This window comes from Netta rufina (genome assembly GCF_964035555.1).
Source record: "Netta rufina genome assembly, chromosome: 6".
In the NCBI taxonomy this organism is placed as follows: domain Eukaryota; kingdom Metazoa; phylum Chordata; class Aves; order Anseriformes; family Anatidae; genus Netta; species Netta rufina.
The window spans coordinates 38,358,372-38,374,282 of NC_140129.1; the positions used below are offsets into that span (position 1 = coordinate 38,358,372).

The 15,911-nt window shown below is 46.9% G+C and overlaps 1 protein-coding gene across 1 annotated transcript; it reads right to left on the bottom strand.

Moving 5' to 3' along the window:
* Positions 1 to 416: 416 nt before the first annotated feature.
* Positions 417 to 13,850, bottom strand: RND3 (Rho family GTPase 3). Its single transcript, XM_084289540.1, has 5 exons — positions 13,677 to 13,850; positions 13,484 to 13,571; positions 6,719 to 6,828; positions 5,060 to 5,194; positions 417 to 2,504 (listed from the first exon to the last, which is right to left on the bottom strand). The coding sequence occupies exons 1-5, from the start codon at positions 13,827 to 13,829 to the stop codon at positions 2,253 to 2,255; spliced, it is 738 nt and encodes a 245-aa protein (XP_084145666.1). The 5' UTR covers positions 13,830 to 13,850; the 3' UTR covers positions 417 to 2,252.
* Between the last annotated feature and the right edge of the window lie 2,061 nt (positions 13,851 to 15,911).

Below are 15,911 nucleotides of genomic sequence, written 5' to 3' on the forward strand. Positions count from 1 at the left end.
CCTGCTGCTAACTCACAGACAGCACTCGGGAACGGTTCCTTGAACAATTTCGAGGTACAAAACCTTTTAAAATGAACCTTTAACACTTTGGAGGCCAAAGCAAACCGCACTTAACTTGTTTGCTTGCTCTACTTTCCCCTGCCTGCCTGATTTTTGGGGAAAAGCAACTCCAATAATCCACACCACCTCCTCAAACAAAACAGAAACGCTCCAGAAAAAAACAAAGGGCTGTTCCAAGTACCAGTAAGGCTGATTTCTACTCAAATCACATTCCAATTCCAAGCTATGGCTGGCCTGCAGCTCAGTATGATTACGTCCACAACGCATGCACAAGTATTAAAGAACCAACAAACCAAGGCCGTTTCTGCTACAAGTCAATTACTTGTTTTTAATTCAAAGAAAAGAATGGTAATTTAATAAATACTGCAGAAACATTAACCAAACATACAAAGTGACTTCAACAATTAAAAAAAGTAATGAATGTCCTGTTTTATAACAGTTATAACTTATTTTTTTTCCACAATATTTAAATACAGAAAGCACTTACCAGCTATTTTGTAATACTGCCCTAAGCGCACTGTTGCATCAGTCAAAAGCTTATTATGGTGGTAAGAATGTCATTTTGTGTGGGAAATAATTGGAATGGATTTTTTTCTCCTTTTATCAGATGAAAAAAAGTGCCAGGAACACACAGAGTTGAGTTTTAATTATGGTAATCCTTTACCTTTGCAGAAGTCAACGTGAACACAGCTTTAACACTTCAAAAATGAAGCATCATCCTTGGAAACAAAATGCTTGTTCTCAACAAGCTATAGCCACACTGGTTAGAGCTTACAGTATCTTCCTTTCGAGAGAAGCTATGAAGTTTAGTCGGTCAGTAAACAGTTGCAAACAATTTTAAAGGCCGATATATTCAACGTAACGATAGGAATCAGCAAGCAAAAAAAGAACTTAACCAGTTCACTGATGTAATGGTTAATGATTGCTGTCTGGATATGTGTATATTAGTCCTAAAGACTAAACATAGCATCCAGTTTCCACTGGGGACCCCTTAAGGCATCACAGTTCTTCAGACTCCATTTCCTCACAGCACTCACCACGAGCAAATGAAGTCTGCCGCGAGACACGGCTGCCCCAAGTAACTGTACGGGAGTGTCTAACAGAAGGTAATCTGGCTCTGCTGGCTCATTTGCAGATTCTTGGGTTTTTACAAACACAGTTGCAGGGAACCATGTCACGGAGTAGCACTTCTCCATAGCGTTTACAGAGGGCTAGATCTTGGGAACCACCGGGCTCTTAACTCCTGCCAGGAGCAGAGGAGTCCCAGGGCTTCCCCAGATGGGCAGTAAGGCTGAACAAACTAGTATTTATTATTTTTTATAAACTCAGGATCATTTGTCATCATAGCTCTTAGCACCTTTCAGTCAATTTGATAGCTGAACCTACAGTGAAATACCCATACAGTACACCAGAACTTGAGCTCATTTCCACTTCAAATTACAATCACAAAGAGGAATGGAAAGTCAGAGTCCTGTAACAGGCAGGCAGTTTGCCCCCACGCCCCGATGCGATCCATTTTAATTCTGGGCACCTAAAATACTGGGAAACCTCAAGCATTCGTCTTCATGACCAAAGTGATAAAATTTAGCTTGCGTTGCCATCTCAGGAAGGCAAAACTCCAAACTTTTCACATAGTATTTTCCTCTAGGTGACGTATAGGCCTTGGCATACTCTCCATCTCAACGACGAGCTACTGAAAAATTAGATCATATCCTTTGGAAAACCAACTACAAGGTCACAGGGATAGTTCCTTAAAGAGGGCACATTAATAATGTCATCTTTAAAAAAAACATTAAAGTATTATTTTAAAGAAATCAAAGTGGTAGCATCCAGGAGCAGAGCATCAATAAAAGAAACAAGCACTGTCAATGACATCTCTCTTCTTCTCAGTGTTGTTTTTTTTTTTTCCCATTCACCCTCTCAGCACATTCACATGTTCCTTTTTTATTTTTTTTTTATTTTTGGCATTTTCTTCCACGTATCATTTCCTGATGCCACCTCATTTAGAGCTATTTCTTCTCCCTGCTTGGTCTACTCGCTCAGTTCCTAAGTACAGTCTCACACGACAGGTGAAGAGTCTCCTGTAAAGCACTGGCATAAGCACCCATTAAATACCATGTGGCTGTATACTTCATCGAGCCTCCACCTCTCCCAAACGCTCTCTTCCTCCCGCTCAAGGAAATCGAGGTCCTTCACATCACCGTGCAACTCTTTGCTTTGTCCTTTCGCAAGTCTGTAGCCACTGTAGAAAGTTCTGGCCTGCCGGGCATGTGTGAAATTCGCTTTGTTGCCCTCTGCGATTTGTTTCGTTTAACATTTTTATTTGTTTTATTCACACACGCCAAGGTGGCAACATGAAAAATGTCTCTGACGCTGTTTTCTGACTGTAAGGCTGAGCATTCAATATACGTAGCTGCTCCAATCTGTTTGGCCATATTTGCACCCTAAGGGAAAAAAGAACATGCAATCAATACCAAGTTCCCAGTGAGCCAAAGCAAACCATACAATTACTTTTCAGCACTGTTTTCCATACACAATGTTCTGTGAAAACCAAAGCTAAAGCTCGACTATGACAGCCAGCAGCTAATTTTGCAAAATAAACAGAGCTCTGGTTCCAAGCTGCATTCACGCATTCTCTCACATGCAGATAAATACCATCTGAAATAGAGACGATAAGCCCAGTGACCTGCAAATAACCACAGCGACACAGGAAAGTACCACCAGCACCTATTCAGGCTGCTCCACACGTCCCTGTCCTAGGGCACAGCACACAGGGGAAAAACCCTTCTTGTGCTTATGGGGAGCAGAGCTGGACGTTTCTGGGCTCGTAGCTAGGGAAGGGATGAAAATAGAAGGACTTCAGGGGCTACACAAGCCTTTCTTTTGCAATGTTAAAGTGTGTTAGAAGTCAAAGCTGAGATATTTGTTCTAGCAGCACAAGAAAAACAAGCAGCAAAGCCAGCAGATGACAATACCCTGGGGTCCTACAGGAAGACAATACAATACCGTGTGAAAAAGCAGAGCTGGTTTAATGGAATTTTACTTCGGAGGGACAATCCTCCTAGTAAGTTACTACATCCAAGCACATCCTTGATGATCCTCATGCATCCACGGGCCTGAGGTAGAGGCAAGCAGGACAGGAGCCAGCCCAACCCCTCCTCCCTGCTCCCAGCCTGATGGCACCCATCCATCTGGACCCACATCATTACACACTATTTGCCTTGCACTGATGCAGCTGCTTTCTTATCAGTTTAAGTGGGATTGGCTGATAAAAGACTTGCTTCGGCCCAAACCCTCCCCTCTGTTAAACACCGCAACTCCTACTCAGCTCAACCTATCTCAGTTCCTCAAAGCTGTTTGCTCAGGTGTAGCCAACTCGAAATTATCTAGGATACTGGGGACAGGGTGTCAGCATCGGCTGAATTTATCCTCCAAACACTTCCTTATGCAGCTAAGAGGAACGAGGAAAACCCCACTGAGCTCTGATCCCAACTTGACTTAGCAAGGCAGGGAATCTAAAAAGAAGCTGCGTATCTTCCAGAGGACTGGATCCTTCCCTGAAAATAGCACAGAAGAGCCCTGGGTCGCTTCAGGCCACCGCTGTGCTTTGGCAACCACAAGACACACAGCCACAGCTCAGGCTAGATTTCCTTCTGCATAAAGTGCAGACAAAATCGTGCAAGTTTGTTCAAGTAGGGGCTTCACTGAGTTATGTACAATTTTCTCTTTGGCTGGTAAGTAAAAGCTTACGACTTTGCCCTTCCTAAGGAGTTGTGACACCAGGAGAGATGGGAATCTTCAAATCTAGGTGACAAACCCATTTGTCAGTAGTTTTTCCAATCTCTAACTCCAAAAAAAGGGTCAAACTTGATAGTTTTATTGAAGAACCGCAACAAAACGTAAAACATATGACCTTGGGCATGCCATAAGTGGCAGACTATTCCCCTTCTAGAAAGGCAGAAGAGCTGGCATTTAGTTTCCCTTAAAACTGTCTGAAATGGAGAGAGATTCACTGAACCAAACAGAAAAAAAATACCATAACCAGCAAAAGGCATCACAAGAAAACAACCCATGTTGTATTTTAATTAAGATACTCAGTTCATGGCAGCTCCTCATTTTCAAATTTAAACATGCTGTAGGAGGCTGCATTATTAGTAATTGCATATTAGGAGCTGTTGGTTTGGAAGACCTGAGGTTTTGGATAAGACATCAAAAACGGTTTCAGAGTGCAGGATACATGGGCCAGCTAGAACTACCCGTGCAGGTAACACTTGCACTCTTGCACCCTGCGGGGTGTATATCTGAAACCACCACTGTGACTCAGCTGCAACGCACAAGTAGTAAGGGGAAGTTTATCTTAGATCTTAGTTTTCCCCCCCTTCTCTGCCTCCTGTTCTCCCACAGCCTGGTTCCTTTCCCCTTTTTCACCTCAGTGTCTCTATCTCACGATGTCTGGCTCCAACCTTCTCGCTTCTCAACAAGAGAACCACTGCCCAGGACTAAGATGCCTTCTGGGTTTGCTGCCAACCTTCACAGGGAGCTACAAGGTGTTTCCAAGCAGGGGGACTTTAAAGGGGTCAGATTACACGAAATAATTGTCCTGATGCTTGAGTCAGATGTACGACATTCAACTCAAGTGTGAGGACAATGATTTTATTGCCAGTAAATGAACAGGACAAGCCACACCTCGCAGTTACTGCTCCGGCCTCTGCAGGCACAGAAAAGCAGTAAGTTTATTTTTCAATTTGCTTAAAAGGCTCCTCACAACCAATAGGGCCAAATTCTTATGATGCTTAAAGCGTGCTTTGTGGCACTGCAGGATTTTCTGCTGCATCCATTGTATAGGTAGGCTTTTCCTTCAGGAAGTTTCCAAATTCACCTCCACTACTTAACCATGTGTACCCACCACCAAGGAGGGAGAATTTGTTCATAAAGACGGTTACGGTGACAGAAAGTCTTATCCTCCACCCCAAAGGACAAAAAATGACATGGCACATACCTGGTCATAGGACACGGGCGTCTGCCTGTGATTGGAAAGTTCTACTAGTGTGCTTACATCCGTGCGCAGGTCCGACTTGCAGCCAACCAGAAGCATTTTGGTGTTGGGACAGAACTCCTGGATTTCACCTTTCCACTGTAAAATATTAGGTTGTTGTTATATTGGCATAGTTGAATGCTTAAATCCCAAAAAAATCTATAGAAGATAGAGCTTAATGCATCATGACATTTTATGTAGAAATACCCTTACATAATAGTTGTATTTACCTTCAGGCTGATTTCTGAAGGCGTTAGTTCCAGCATTATCTGGTCAAGGATAAAAACTGACAATCTCCTACACTCACTAAGTCCACTGACTTAGTAATCGAGACTGTTTGCCTGCATGAATAAAGCTTTGCAGACCCGTGACTCCTCACAGGCAGCAAGCACCTAGCCACAGCCACGAACAGAGAGGAACCAAAGCAAGCCGGTGTTACCACATCCAGTAGTTCCTCAAGACTGAGCTATAGGCCCAGACTCTCTGACCACAGAGTACGTGTTGCTATATATTTGCTATATCTGAAAACCATACAAGTCTGTCAAGGGTCCCGTGAGGAAGGCCTTCAAACAGGACATCTATCATGTTATTTTGTTTTCTTGCCCATAAGCCATACACAGTTAACTTTGAGAATAAAAGAAAGCCCATAAATTCCGCAGCCCATCTGACCAGATCATACAACCCCTAAAATTCAAGAATATAATTCAGGCTTAAAAATATATTAATAAAAATCTCTTCCCCACCAAGCAGCAGTACCGTAACCAACAGGAACACAAAACATGGCCAGTTCTAGATGCTTGTTGGCATAGGAGGCAGAGAATAGTCTGAAGTACTTTCTGCACATTATTCAGAGCACCACATGCTGCTTTATGCCCCAGTGAAACAAGAACCACTGGCCCCAGCTACAGAGCGAAAGGAACTTCACATGGTTACGCCTTAAAGATGACACCACAAAGCTTGAGTCATGCCCAGTGACGGAGGGGAGGGCCGGGACCACCTTGTGAACACAGAGCTCAACTCTTAAACAAAAGAGTTTTGACTCGGGGAAATCAGGCTCCGAATCTTGGGTCACCGAGTTTCTGAAAAATCCTGAAGTTTGGTGCAGAATTACGTTTCTATGCTATTGCTAGGTTTTCTGGTGTCTCCCAGAGGCATTTGTTACTGGCTCATTCTAGCTCAAGACTGAGGAATTATGTAAAGCCATGGCATAAGTCCAAACGCTCTACAGACACTTTTAACTGTCTCTGCAACACAGCAAAGTTTCTCAGTCCTGTTTTTTATATGAATGTGGCATTAGAGACAGCTTCGTGCTGCACCCAATGCCACCCTAAACAATTCATTGGTGTCTAAGGGCTGAGGAATGAGAATTTACTTCACCCCTGAGGTTCCATTACATGGTGTGTTTTGTTGTTTTTTTTCCCTTCAGTTAACATTAATCACTTCCAAATCAATGATTTCAAATCCTAGCAGTGCAGAGCACAGTCTGGTCTTTTTTCCATTAAAAGAAAAAAAAAAAAACACAAAACTGAAGTTTCTAACATAGGAAACAGCACCACTCTTCAGAGATTTAAAGACAAGCTACTTATAAACAGTTCTCTCCTCAAACGTTTCTTAAACACTTGCCTTTTTTAGCACACTGTCAAGAGTTTCTGGCCGACTAATGTCAAAGCAGATCAAGACAGCATCAGAGTCAGGATAAGAAAGCGGACGGACATTGTCATAATAAGGAGAGCCTGCAGGGAAAGAAAACACATTATTATCAGCATGTATTTTTCACTTTAAACAATCAAACATATCCAGAAAGTTTTGAACGCTTTTCAAAAAAGCTCTTAAATATCACCTAGCTACCAGCTTTTCCTCAAAACCACTCCGTACTCCCAGAAGATGGGATTTTCAATTCCCCCTTCCTTTTGCTTCTCACCTACAAAAGCGACAGCTTTCCCAAGTTAAAAGGGACGGCACCCCAGTGATTCATCTCCCACTGAAAGCTTGTGATGCCCCAGTAACCAGAAAAAGGAAATAGGGTCAGCCCAAGTTTAAGTTCCAGCCATAATCTGCAGGAATGTGACTTTGAGGGGGGAAAAAGGAGTTAAAGCACGTCTTCAAAGGAGATTCTCCATAGTTGCATTTTCATGTAAAAAAAATGCAGTAATTTTGAAATCAGCTTTGGATTTTTAATTTAGAACAAAGTTCCAAGTGCAAAAAGCATCTTTAGTTGTCATGGATATTGGTAATTTTTAGAAAAAAACCTTCTTGCTTAGAGTTAAAGCAGTTGTTCCAGTACTTGACCAGGAAAGAATTCCAGCCCTGCAGACAGACACGAGTTATCTGTCACAAAGAGGCACCGACTTGTAAGCCAATACACGCCTGTAGTAAACATTTATGTCTAGCCCATAAAACAAATTCTGATCAATGAGATCAAAAGCTAATGCTGAAGGAACATAAAGAGGTCCAATGTTGCATGTTACAACTGTTCTACTTCGAGAGCAATTAAGGGATACGACGAGTTTCTTTAAGACTTCTAACACACAGTTACAACTTCACCTGCCGTCAGAAATCTCATTTTTAGCACCTGTTGAACCTGCAAGAACATTTGGGGGAAATCTCCCCTTTTCCATTCACTCGGCCACCACTCGGTTTGGCCTTTAACTCTGCTGAAGCTTCATTTACCAATGCATTTCTGATTCAGAAGGGTTCTTAAACAGTTAAGCTGCCCACCAGGATCTGGGCTTGGGCTTTAAAATACATGCCCGTGACTTAAAATGCACTTCAGCATATATTCTTACTCAGGTATTTGTCTTTCACAAACCTAAACTCCAGCATGGAGCATACACAACAAGAACACAGCTTTCAAGAGCTAGCAGGCGTGACTTCTGGGGTTATCGGTCAATTACAGCTCCAATTTTCAAACTACCTAGAACTAATTGCAAGGTCTCGGAGGCTGAACAGAGACTATTAACTGGATTAGAGAAATTCCTCGAGTTTTTAACTGACAGACAGCTCATGCTGTTGCACAGAGCAGAGCGGGGAATGGTGTGAACGGATCGCAGATGACTTCAGTTGGACAGCTTACACGAGAAGGAAGGAGTCAAGAATCCCAGGAATGTTGTTTTTGAAATGAAGAGGAACACATGGGGAACGAAGCATTACCAAACTAGGTAGCAGAAGGTAATTTGTTGAACAAGACTTTATTTTATTCAAGCGCTCATCTTCATAAACCATGTCAATCTCACGGAGAGGCAGCTGTCAAAAACCTGCTCCTTAAAAAAAACCAAACCAGCTCGCTGTCTTCGGCAGAAAACGAGACGTCAGGAGGAAATTTAAGCTGAGCTGACCAGAAAAGCTAAGCCCTGAGCTCCGAGTTACCCCGGTTGCAGCACTACGGCCTTCCCTGCTGCCTGCAGCACCGCTACGCAGCTCAGCACCACCTGAGCACCCCCAGACCAGGCTGCTAGCCCCAGGGCCGAGCTGCTAGCCCTGGGCAAGCAGGCAGCACCCTCAGTAGCCACCCCTGTGGCCCAGCACCTTCAAACAGGCCGCGGAGGCAGCGGCCTGCACGCCTCTGAGTACGGGCAAGTCGGGGCAGGGCGAGATTTTGGGAGCCTCAGCGCTCGGCCACAGGGCTGCCGGCTGGAAAGGAGGCTCCAAAAGCCTCACCCAGAAACTAATCCCGTAGACACATACCTAACTTCTCACTCAGCAGCCTCCCGGGACACCAGGCACCATATAAGTCCATCGGCGTGTGTTTATGTACACACACACACAGCCACCACCTTCAGCCCAGAGATCCCTCGTACGGTGTCAGCTGCAGCTGGGTTTGTTCAGAGGGTTTTTCTTTTCAGGTTTTCCCTCTCGTATTAACGCTGAGGAACTAGAAGATGGACTTTTATAGGCAATCCTTCCGTGCAGATGCAAGCGGGGAGTGTTTGACACATTTTTCTCCTCAGGGCGGCGTGCGGCAGAACAAACTGGAATTGTTTTAAGTCCTCGCACCGGCAGCACCGACAAAAGAAGTTTCCTGGTCTCGTTCGACAGCAATAACCGAACGTTTATTATTATTTCACAAATAAAGAGCAGCCCCGGTCCTCAGCGAGGCGAGGCTATTCGATCTGGCTTTTCATCATTTCACCCAGAAACCCTCAGAACCGAGGAATCTCAGGAATGAGGCTCAAGTCTGAGCAGACAACTTGAACGCAGCCCAGCAAGGCTGTTCAGCCTTTTTCAAGTTAGTCTGCAGAGCTGAAACCATGCCAACCCTGGAAAACAGAAGGAGAATGCAAGGCTACAGCCATGGTATTCGGGGAAAAAAATAAGCCTGCCTGTGTTTGCGATTCTGCTCTTACAAAGTAAAACATTTTTGTCGGGGACAACTTGAATGATTTATCAGCTTTATCAAGGGATCGCTGATAATGCTGCAGTTCATCTTGTTTTGTGGTGAAAGTATATTCCAGCTGCAATCCCCGATTTTATCTGTTTGGCAGCTTAAATAATCTAAGCCAAAGTAATTTACACAATTTCAGCTCCTATGCTCCATGCAAAGCACAGCACAAGTTCAGCTGTAAACCCCTCCCAAGCAGCCTGCTTGGCTTCAGTCTACAGAAGATGCCAAAGCTCAGGCTTAATAAACGCCAAAATTATTCACATCATTGAAAGTTAAAGCATGCTTTTTTTTATTTTTTGGATGACTTAGTGCTGCCCTAAGCTGCTAGAGCCCGGAGGAGGCTGAGCACCACCGGGCTACTTGCACATCGCCACCGGGCGCTGCCCTTCGGACTCCGGTCAGCTGGAAGAACGACAGCCAAACAGCAGCCTCCTCACTCCCAGTTCCTCAGGCTTGCTGATTATCAGCTAGATAAAAAGCCCAGCAAACACCACAGGGGCAGCTCTGAGCAGCTGGCTCCTTGCTATGGCCTTCTTCCTTCCCAGCACACCTCAGCATTTCGGGGAAAGCACACAGCTCACAGCAGCGGGCGTTTACATTGCTGTACCTCAAACAGAAAGTGGGACTTCTGGTCCACTTACCAGTTCTATTTTTTCCCCTATAGAAGGAAAAATAAACTATCGGGACTAGTTACTGCTACGCAGTCACGAAAGAAGAAAATCACATGGCTCAACACAGCCAACTTGTTAAGTGAACTGGAAGGCAGAAATTAGACATTTCCTTTATACTGCGTACTGCCAGAGAGCTCAGGGAAATAGGAACTTGAACTCCTGTATGTTTCAGATACCTTCTGAAAGATACCTCAGCAAAAAAAACACCCTTTACGATTAATATATATATTTTTTTTTATGTAGACGCTGAATACACTGTGCACATTCAAATCACAGTAAAGCTAATTTGATTTAAGGCTCTAAGGCCCTTCTGGATTTAATTATATGCTAGTCCCCAGCAGTGCACAAGTATTTCTGGCCCTGCTGAGAACTACCAGAGTGTCCAGTACAGTTTCCCCTGTTCCAGCAATACAAAAGAAACTCGGGAGTTGTTGGGGAGGCAGATATGTGTACCTAATGAACAGCATGTGATACCTGAACAAGAAAAATGCCCGTCAAAGTAGTCACTTTTAATGGAAGAAGGCAAAACCTCAGTAAACGAACCACGTGCACGCTGAACAAAGCTGTCTCATACACAAGCATTCTTCATGGTGTCCACAAGATTACACCATGAAGCTTTAGCCCGAAGAAACTTCTCTCAAGTACTGTACCTAGCAAAATGTGCAAACAGCTGCCAAGGAGCGCGAGACTGCCACACTGTATTACCACAGAACAGAATAATTTACGATGTAGTTATATTGCAACCAGACATTCCTGCTTTGAAAAAAAAAAAAAGGGGGTTTGGTAGTCCAAAAACCGATTGAAATTCAAGTTGGCAAGTGTTTTCCTTAATGCTGTGGCTAATTTAAATCCTTATAATGACTTGCAGAACTAGACAGTACCAGAAAATATTTGAATAATGAACCTTCCCATTCCACTCTTACTTGTAAGCATGTTTTGCCCCAAATTTCTATGGGCATGCCCAAGATACAACAAACTTCCCAATATGTATACAGCTGGCTTTGAAGGTTCAGCTAGGAGATGCTCTGTATTTTGCACTTAACATGCTTATTACTCTAGGAATCTTATTTTATAAGGGACTATTTCACAAGGTAAACCCAAACCATTATAGTTGGGCCTGTTTTCAGTCTAACATAAGGCTTTTAACCAATGCCTACAGTTTTGGTTTTCTTTGCATTTTCTCAATGAGCAAAGAAAAACCCCTCAGAGTGGCTGTACCTTCCTTTCAACGCAGTCAGTGGGAAAACCAGCGTTTAAGTTAAGGTATGGACTAATTTGAGAGGTAGCCTGAGGCATGCTCCCAGCTAGGACACAGCTGGAGAGTAAAAAACGGATATTAAATACAGATAAAGTCATCCTGAAATACATACAGTATACTGCAATCAAGTCCTGCTAAAGAGCATCCGTTTTCACCCTCCCCCCTCAAGAAATGCAGAAAATCCCCAGGACTTGGGCCATTACCTCCCCCAGCCCATGCTGCGATGGACATTATCCTCCATTAGCATTTGGCAGCTACAAATCATATTTGGAAGCTAACTAGATCTTGTCCTGCTTTGAAGTCATTAAGGCATTTATTGTAATTCGGCAGAGGACTAGGACAAAGACTTGTAAAGGACTAAATTACCAGGAATTTGAGATAATGCTAGAACCTTATCTTATCTCCTGATGTCTCTTATCTGGCGATGTGATTTTGCACTGGGTGAATGGGCTCTGGGCAGTTTTCCTCCTGGAAGAGCCGTTTGCAGAGAGCCTTCAGCTGCAGAATCCCACCTCCAGAGGATGTGCTGTTCGGTCTGCTATTACACCGAGCATCCCACCTTTCAAAGGCTTCCTCGTTAGGTGCAGATTGCAGACAAATTAACCACTTGTCCTGAAGCTCCCGACTCTGCCAGACTGCCTGTTAGCTCCAGGATGGGCCTGGAAGCCTGGCGTGCACCAGCAAAGGCTGGCAGGTGTTTGTTCCGCTGCTGCCATCTTTTGAAGTGCTACAGGATATTTCATTACCAGGGTGTCGTCAGCCTTTGACATACAGATTCCAGGCCTTCACACGTCAAACAACCCGCGCGGCGCATTTTAATAGCTAAAGATAAAATTTTCCAGAATACCTTTGCTAACCATTAATTTTTAATAAGGCCTTACTCCACCGAGTTTGTTGCAGCCAGCTTAGTAATCAGGATGAAAGCTCAAACCAGACACACTCAAGAAGCCTCCAAGTCTTATTTGGCATGAGATGAAAAAAAAAAATAAATCAGTTTAGAACTATGCTGATACCGACTGTGGGCACGGAGACTGCCTTTTCCCAGTAACTGTGTTGCAAGAGTTTGGAATCATTTCCTGAGCAGCAAGAGGAAAACCAACTCAAAGCCCCAATTCCTTTTGTTGAAAAGGGATTAAAATTTTAGTTTCTGGTAAGTGGAGCAATTTCACATGGAGACAGATCCGATGGGTCCAAGCACAGCACACACAAAGCCTGCCTCATGAAGGAATTGCTTGCATACTCTGTCAAGTTTTTCCAGCTCTTTCTTCTCAACCCCTTCTGCAGAATTAATGCTGATCCACATCTGTGTTGATGTTTTTACCGTGTCATTCACCCCGACCATTTCTCCCAGCGCCCTCACTTATCCAGCAGAGCCTCGCTGGCTGCCCCGCTCCCCTCCAGCGCCAGCAAGCTGAGGGCTGCACCCTAACCATGCCGAACCCGTGTCCGTGGGGATGACCTACAGCAGGACCCAAAGGGCTTTCTGGCCTCATCTCTAACCTGAGACAGGCACAAGAACCTCAGCCTCGGAGCTGGTGGTTTTGAAATGGCCACTGAAGGCACGCCTGGAAGAGCCGCGGCACGCAGCTGCTGATGCTGGCGGGTAAAAAGGGATGGTTCCTAAAAAAAGGATGGTGCCCCCTGCATCTTCAGGGGGGCATGATGCCCAACCTCCTAGTCTTTCTTGACTTTAGAGGACCTCTAAAACGTGGGAAAATTACCGCGTTTTGTAACAACGAGACCCGAAGGAGCCTGCAAGGGGCTCAAACACCCCCTGACTCAATTTATCACGAACACCCATCAACACCTCTCCCCTCTCCTGCTGGGTAAGGCAGGGTGTCGTGGCAGCGGAGGTGCAGATGGCAGCTCTGCCCCTTTTTAGGGAGCTCTCCCCACTCATTATAGGGAAGACACACACCACTACCCCACCTGCCCCTTCTGCAAGCCCCTATGAGCAGAGCTTTGTCCCTCTCCCCCCAGCCTCAGACGCATCCCCCAGCACCCCAGGGGTACCCCCCAGCAGCTGGGGGTCCCCGGGGGTCCCTCGGTCCCCAACCTGCCCGTCCCGGGGCTCTCACCGGAGGTGTCCCAGAGGCTGAGCTCGATGCGCTGCGTGTCGATCTCGAAGCTGGCCGTGTAGTTCTCGAAGACGGTGGGCACGTAGCTCTGCGAGGGGCAGGCAGCACAAGGCAGTCAGCCCAAACCTTACCCCCTGGACCTCCCCAAACCCACAAAACCCCCCAAAACCCCCAAAATCCCGTCCCCCCGTACCTCGGGGAAGCAGTCCTTGGCGAAGACGTGGAGCAGCGCGGTCTTGCCGCACTGGCTGTCCCCCACCACCACGATCTTGCACTTGACGTTCTGGTTGGGATCCATCACCGCCGCCTTGCTCGATAACTTCTGGCTCGCTCTTCTTTCCTTCATTGATCTCCGCTTAAGTCCCCTCGGCCGGCCACGACGAGAAAAAAAAAAAAAAAAAAAAAGGAAAAAAAAAAAAAAAAAACAACACACCCGGCTGCCTCTCCTCGCCCACCCCCAAAAATATTAAAAAAAGGATGATAATGATAAAAAAAATCAAAGTAGCCCGAGGAAGCCCAGGTGGAGGTGGCAGAGCCGCGGGCGCCCCGCCGCCTGCCCGCCGGTCCCGCGCAGACTGCTTTGTCCCCCCGCCGCCCGCCCCTATTTATAGGCTCGCCGCCGGCAAGCCCCGCCCACCGCCGGCGAGGCTCCGCCTCCCCGGCCGCGCGCGCGCTGGCGGGGCGGGGCGCCCCCTAGGGGAGAGGGAGGGGCCCTGAGGGGAGGGGGGGCTGGGGGGGGTGAGGGGGGATTGAGGAGGAGGGGAGGAAAGGATGAGGAGGGGGTGAGGAAGAGTCGAGTAAAGGGTGAGGAGGAGACTGAGGAAGGGATGAGGAGGAGGCTGAGGAAAGGGTGAGGAAGGGGTGAGAAGAGGAGGAGGAGGAGGCTGAGGAAAGGATGAGGAAGGGATGAGGAGGAGGCTGAAGAAGGGGTGAGGAGGAGGCTGAGGAAGGGGTGAGGAAAGGAGGAGGAGGCTGAGGAAAGGCTGAGGAAGGGATGAGGAAGGGATGAGGAGGAGGCTGAGGAAGGGGTGAGGAAGGGATGAGGAAAGGATGAGGAGGGGACTGAGGAGGAGGCTGAGGAAGGGGTGAGGAAGGTATGAGGAGGAGGCTGAGGAAGGGATGAGGAGGAGGCTGAGGAAAGGCTGAGGACAGGCTGAGGAAGGGATGAGGAGGAGGCTGAGGAAGAAGTTGTGGGTCTGAGGATGAGGTTGAGGGGCTGAGGGGAGCCCGGGGGTGCACGCGGCCATCCTGAAGGTGGGGTCATGCCCATGGCTCCTCAGTGGGTCACCCAGGCCATAAACTCTCCCCGTGCCATTTCTGAGCCCAAACACCGTTGTTAATAAAGTCTTGTGACACCCTGAGGTGGAATTGCTCTGCTACCTGGTGTGTTCACCCGCAGGACAGTGCTCCTGACACGGGCAAGGCCGGCTCCCAAGCGTGGCGTTTCCAAGACGGAGCACTAACATTCGAGATTTCTTGTTGGGTTCACCTCTTTTATTCCAACATGGGTATTCAAACAGGAAATTTTAAGAGTATGGAGAAATTCAGCTGTGTTTTCATGCCTTCAGAGTGCAGCAAGCCCCGTTTCTTCATTCCTCTCCACTCTCTTATTGCATTTTCATGTCCACACCGAGACCCAGCAGCCACACAGGCAGAGGCAGGTGGGACAAAACCACGGAGGTCCAGCCTGGCTCTGTTGTCCCGAACTCTCTGCGAGCCCAATAGCCCAGCTGAGGTGTATCTGGTGTGCCTAAGGGGAGAAGAGGGGGCTGAACGAGCTCTTTGTTGCTCTCGAGTGGGAGCTGGATGGAAACATCTGCTCCCTGTCAGCTCATCAGTCACCTCCGTGCAGATGGAGGCAAGATGCACCGAACCTGGTGCTGATCACCAGTCCTCGGTGGTCATCATCCTCGGTGATCATCCCTCTGGACACGAGGACACATCCTGGGCACAGCACACGGGGCCTGGGGGCTGCTCCTGCACATGGCTCACACGGAAAATTCGCCTGTACCTAGCTATGCTAGGAATGTGGAAACTTCAACACGCTGCCACTTACTCATCCCGACTTCCAGCAGCACGCCTGGTGCTAACACGAGGAGGGGCGGCTGTTTACGTGCTTTGTTTGCTGCTACGGCCGCTGCCAGGGCCACCCAGCTGAAAACCCCGGCTTTCAGGCCGTCGAAGGAATCCCTGCAGGGCTGTGCACCAAGCCGAGGAGCTTCGAGCCGACAGCCTGAGCTAATATTAGCAGAGCATTCGCTGCCACACAGGCTCTGGGGAGGAGGAAAAGGGCGATGTGTGGCTGTGCAGGGAGCCGCCTGCACGGGCATGGGATTGCTGCAAAGGGAAGCGTGGGACCTCGCAGCTCCGTGCACTTGTGACAATCAATAAACCAGGGGGCTCCGAGACGTGCCTGCCTGCTCTGGAA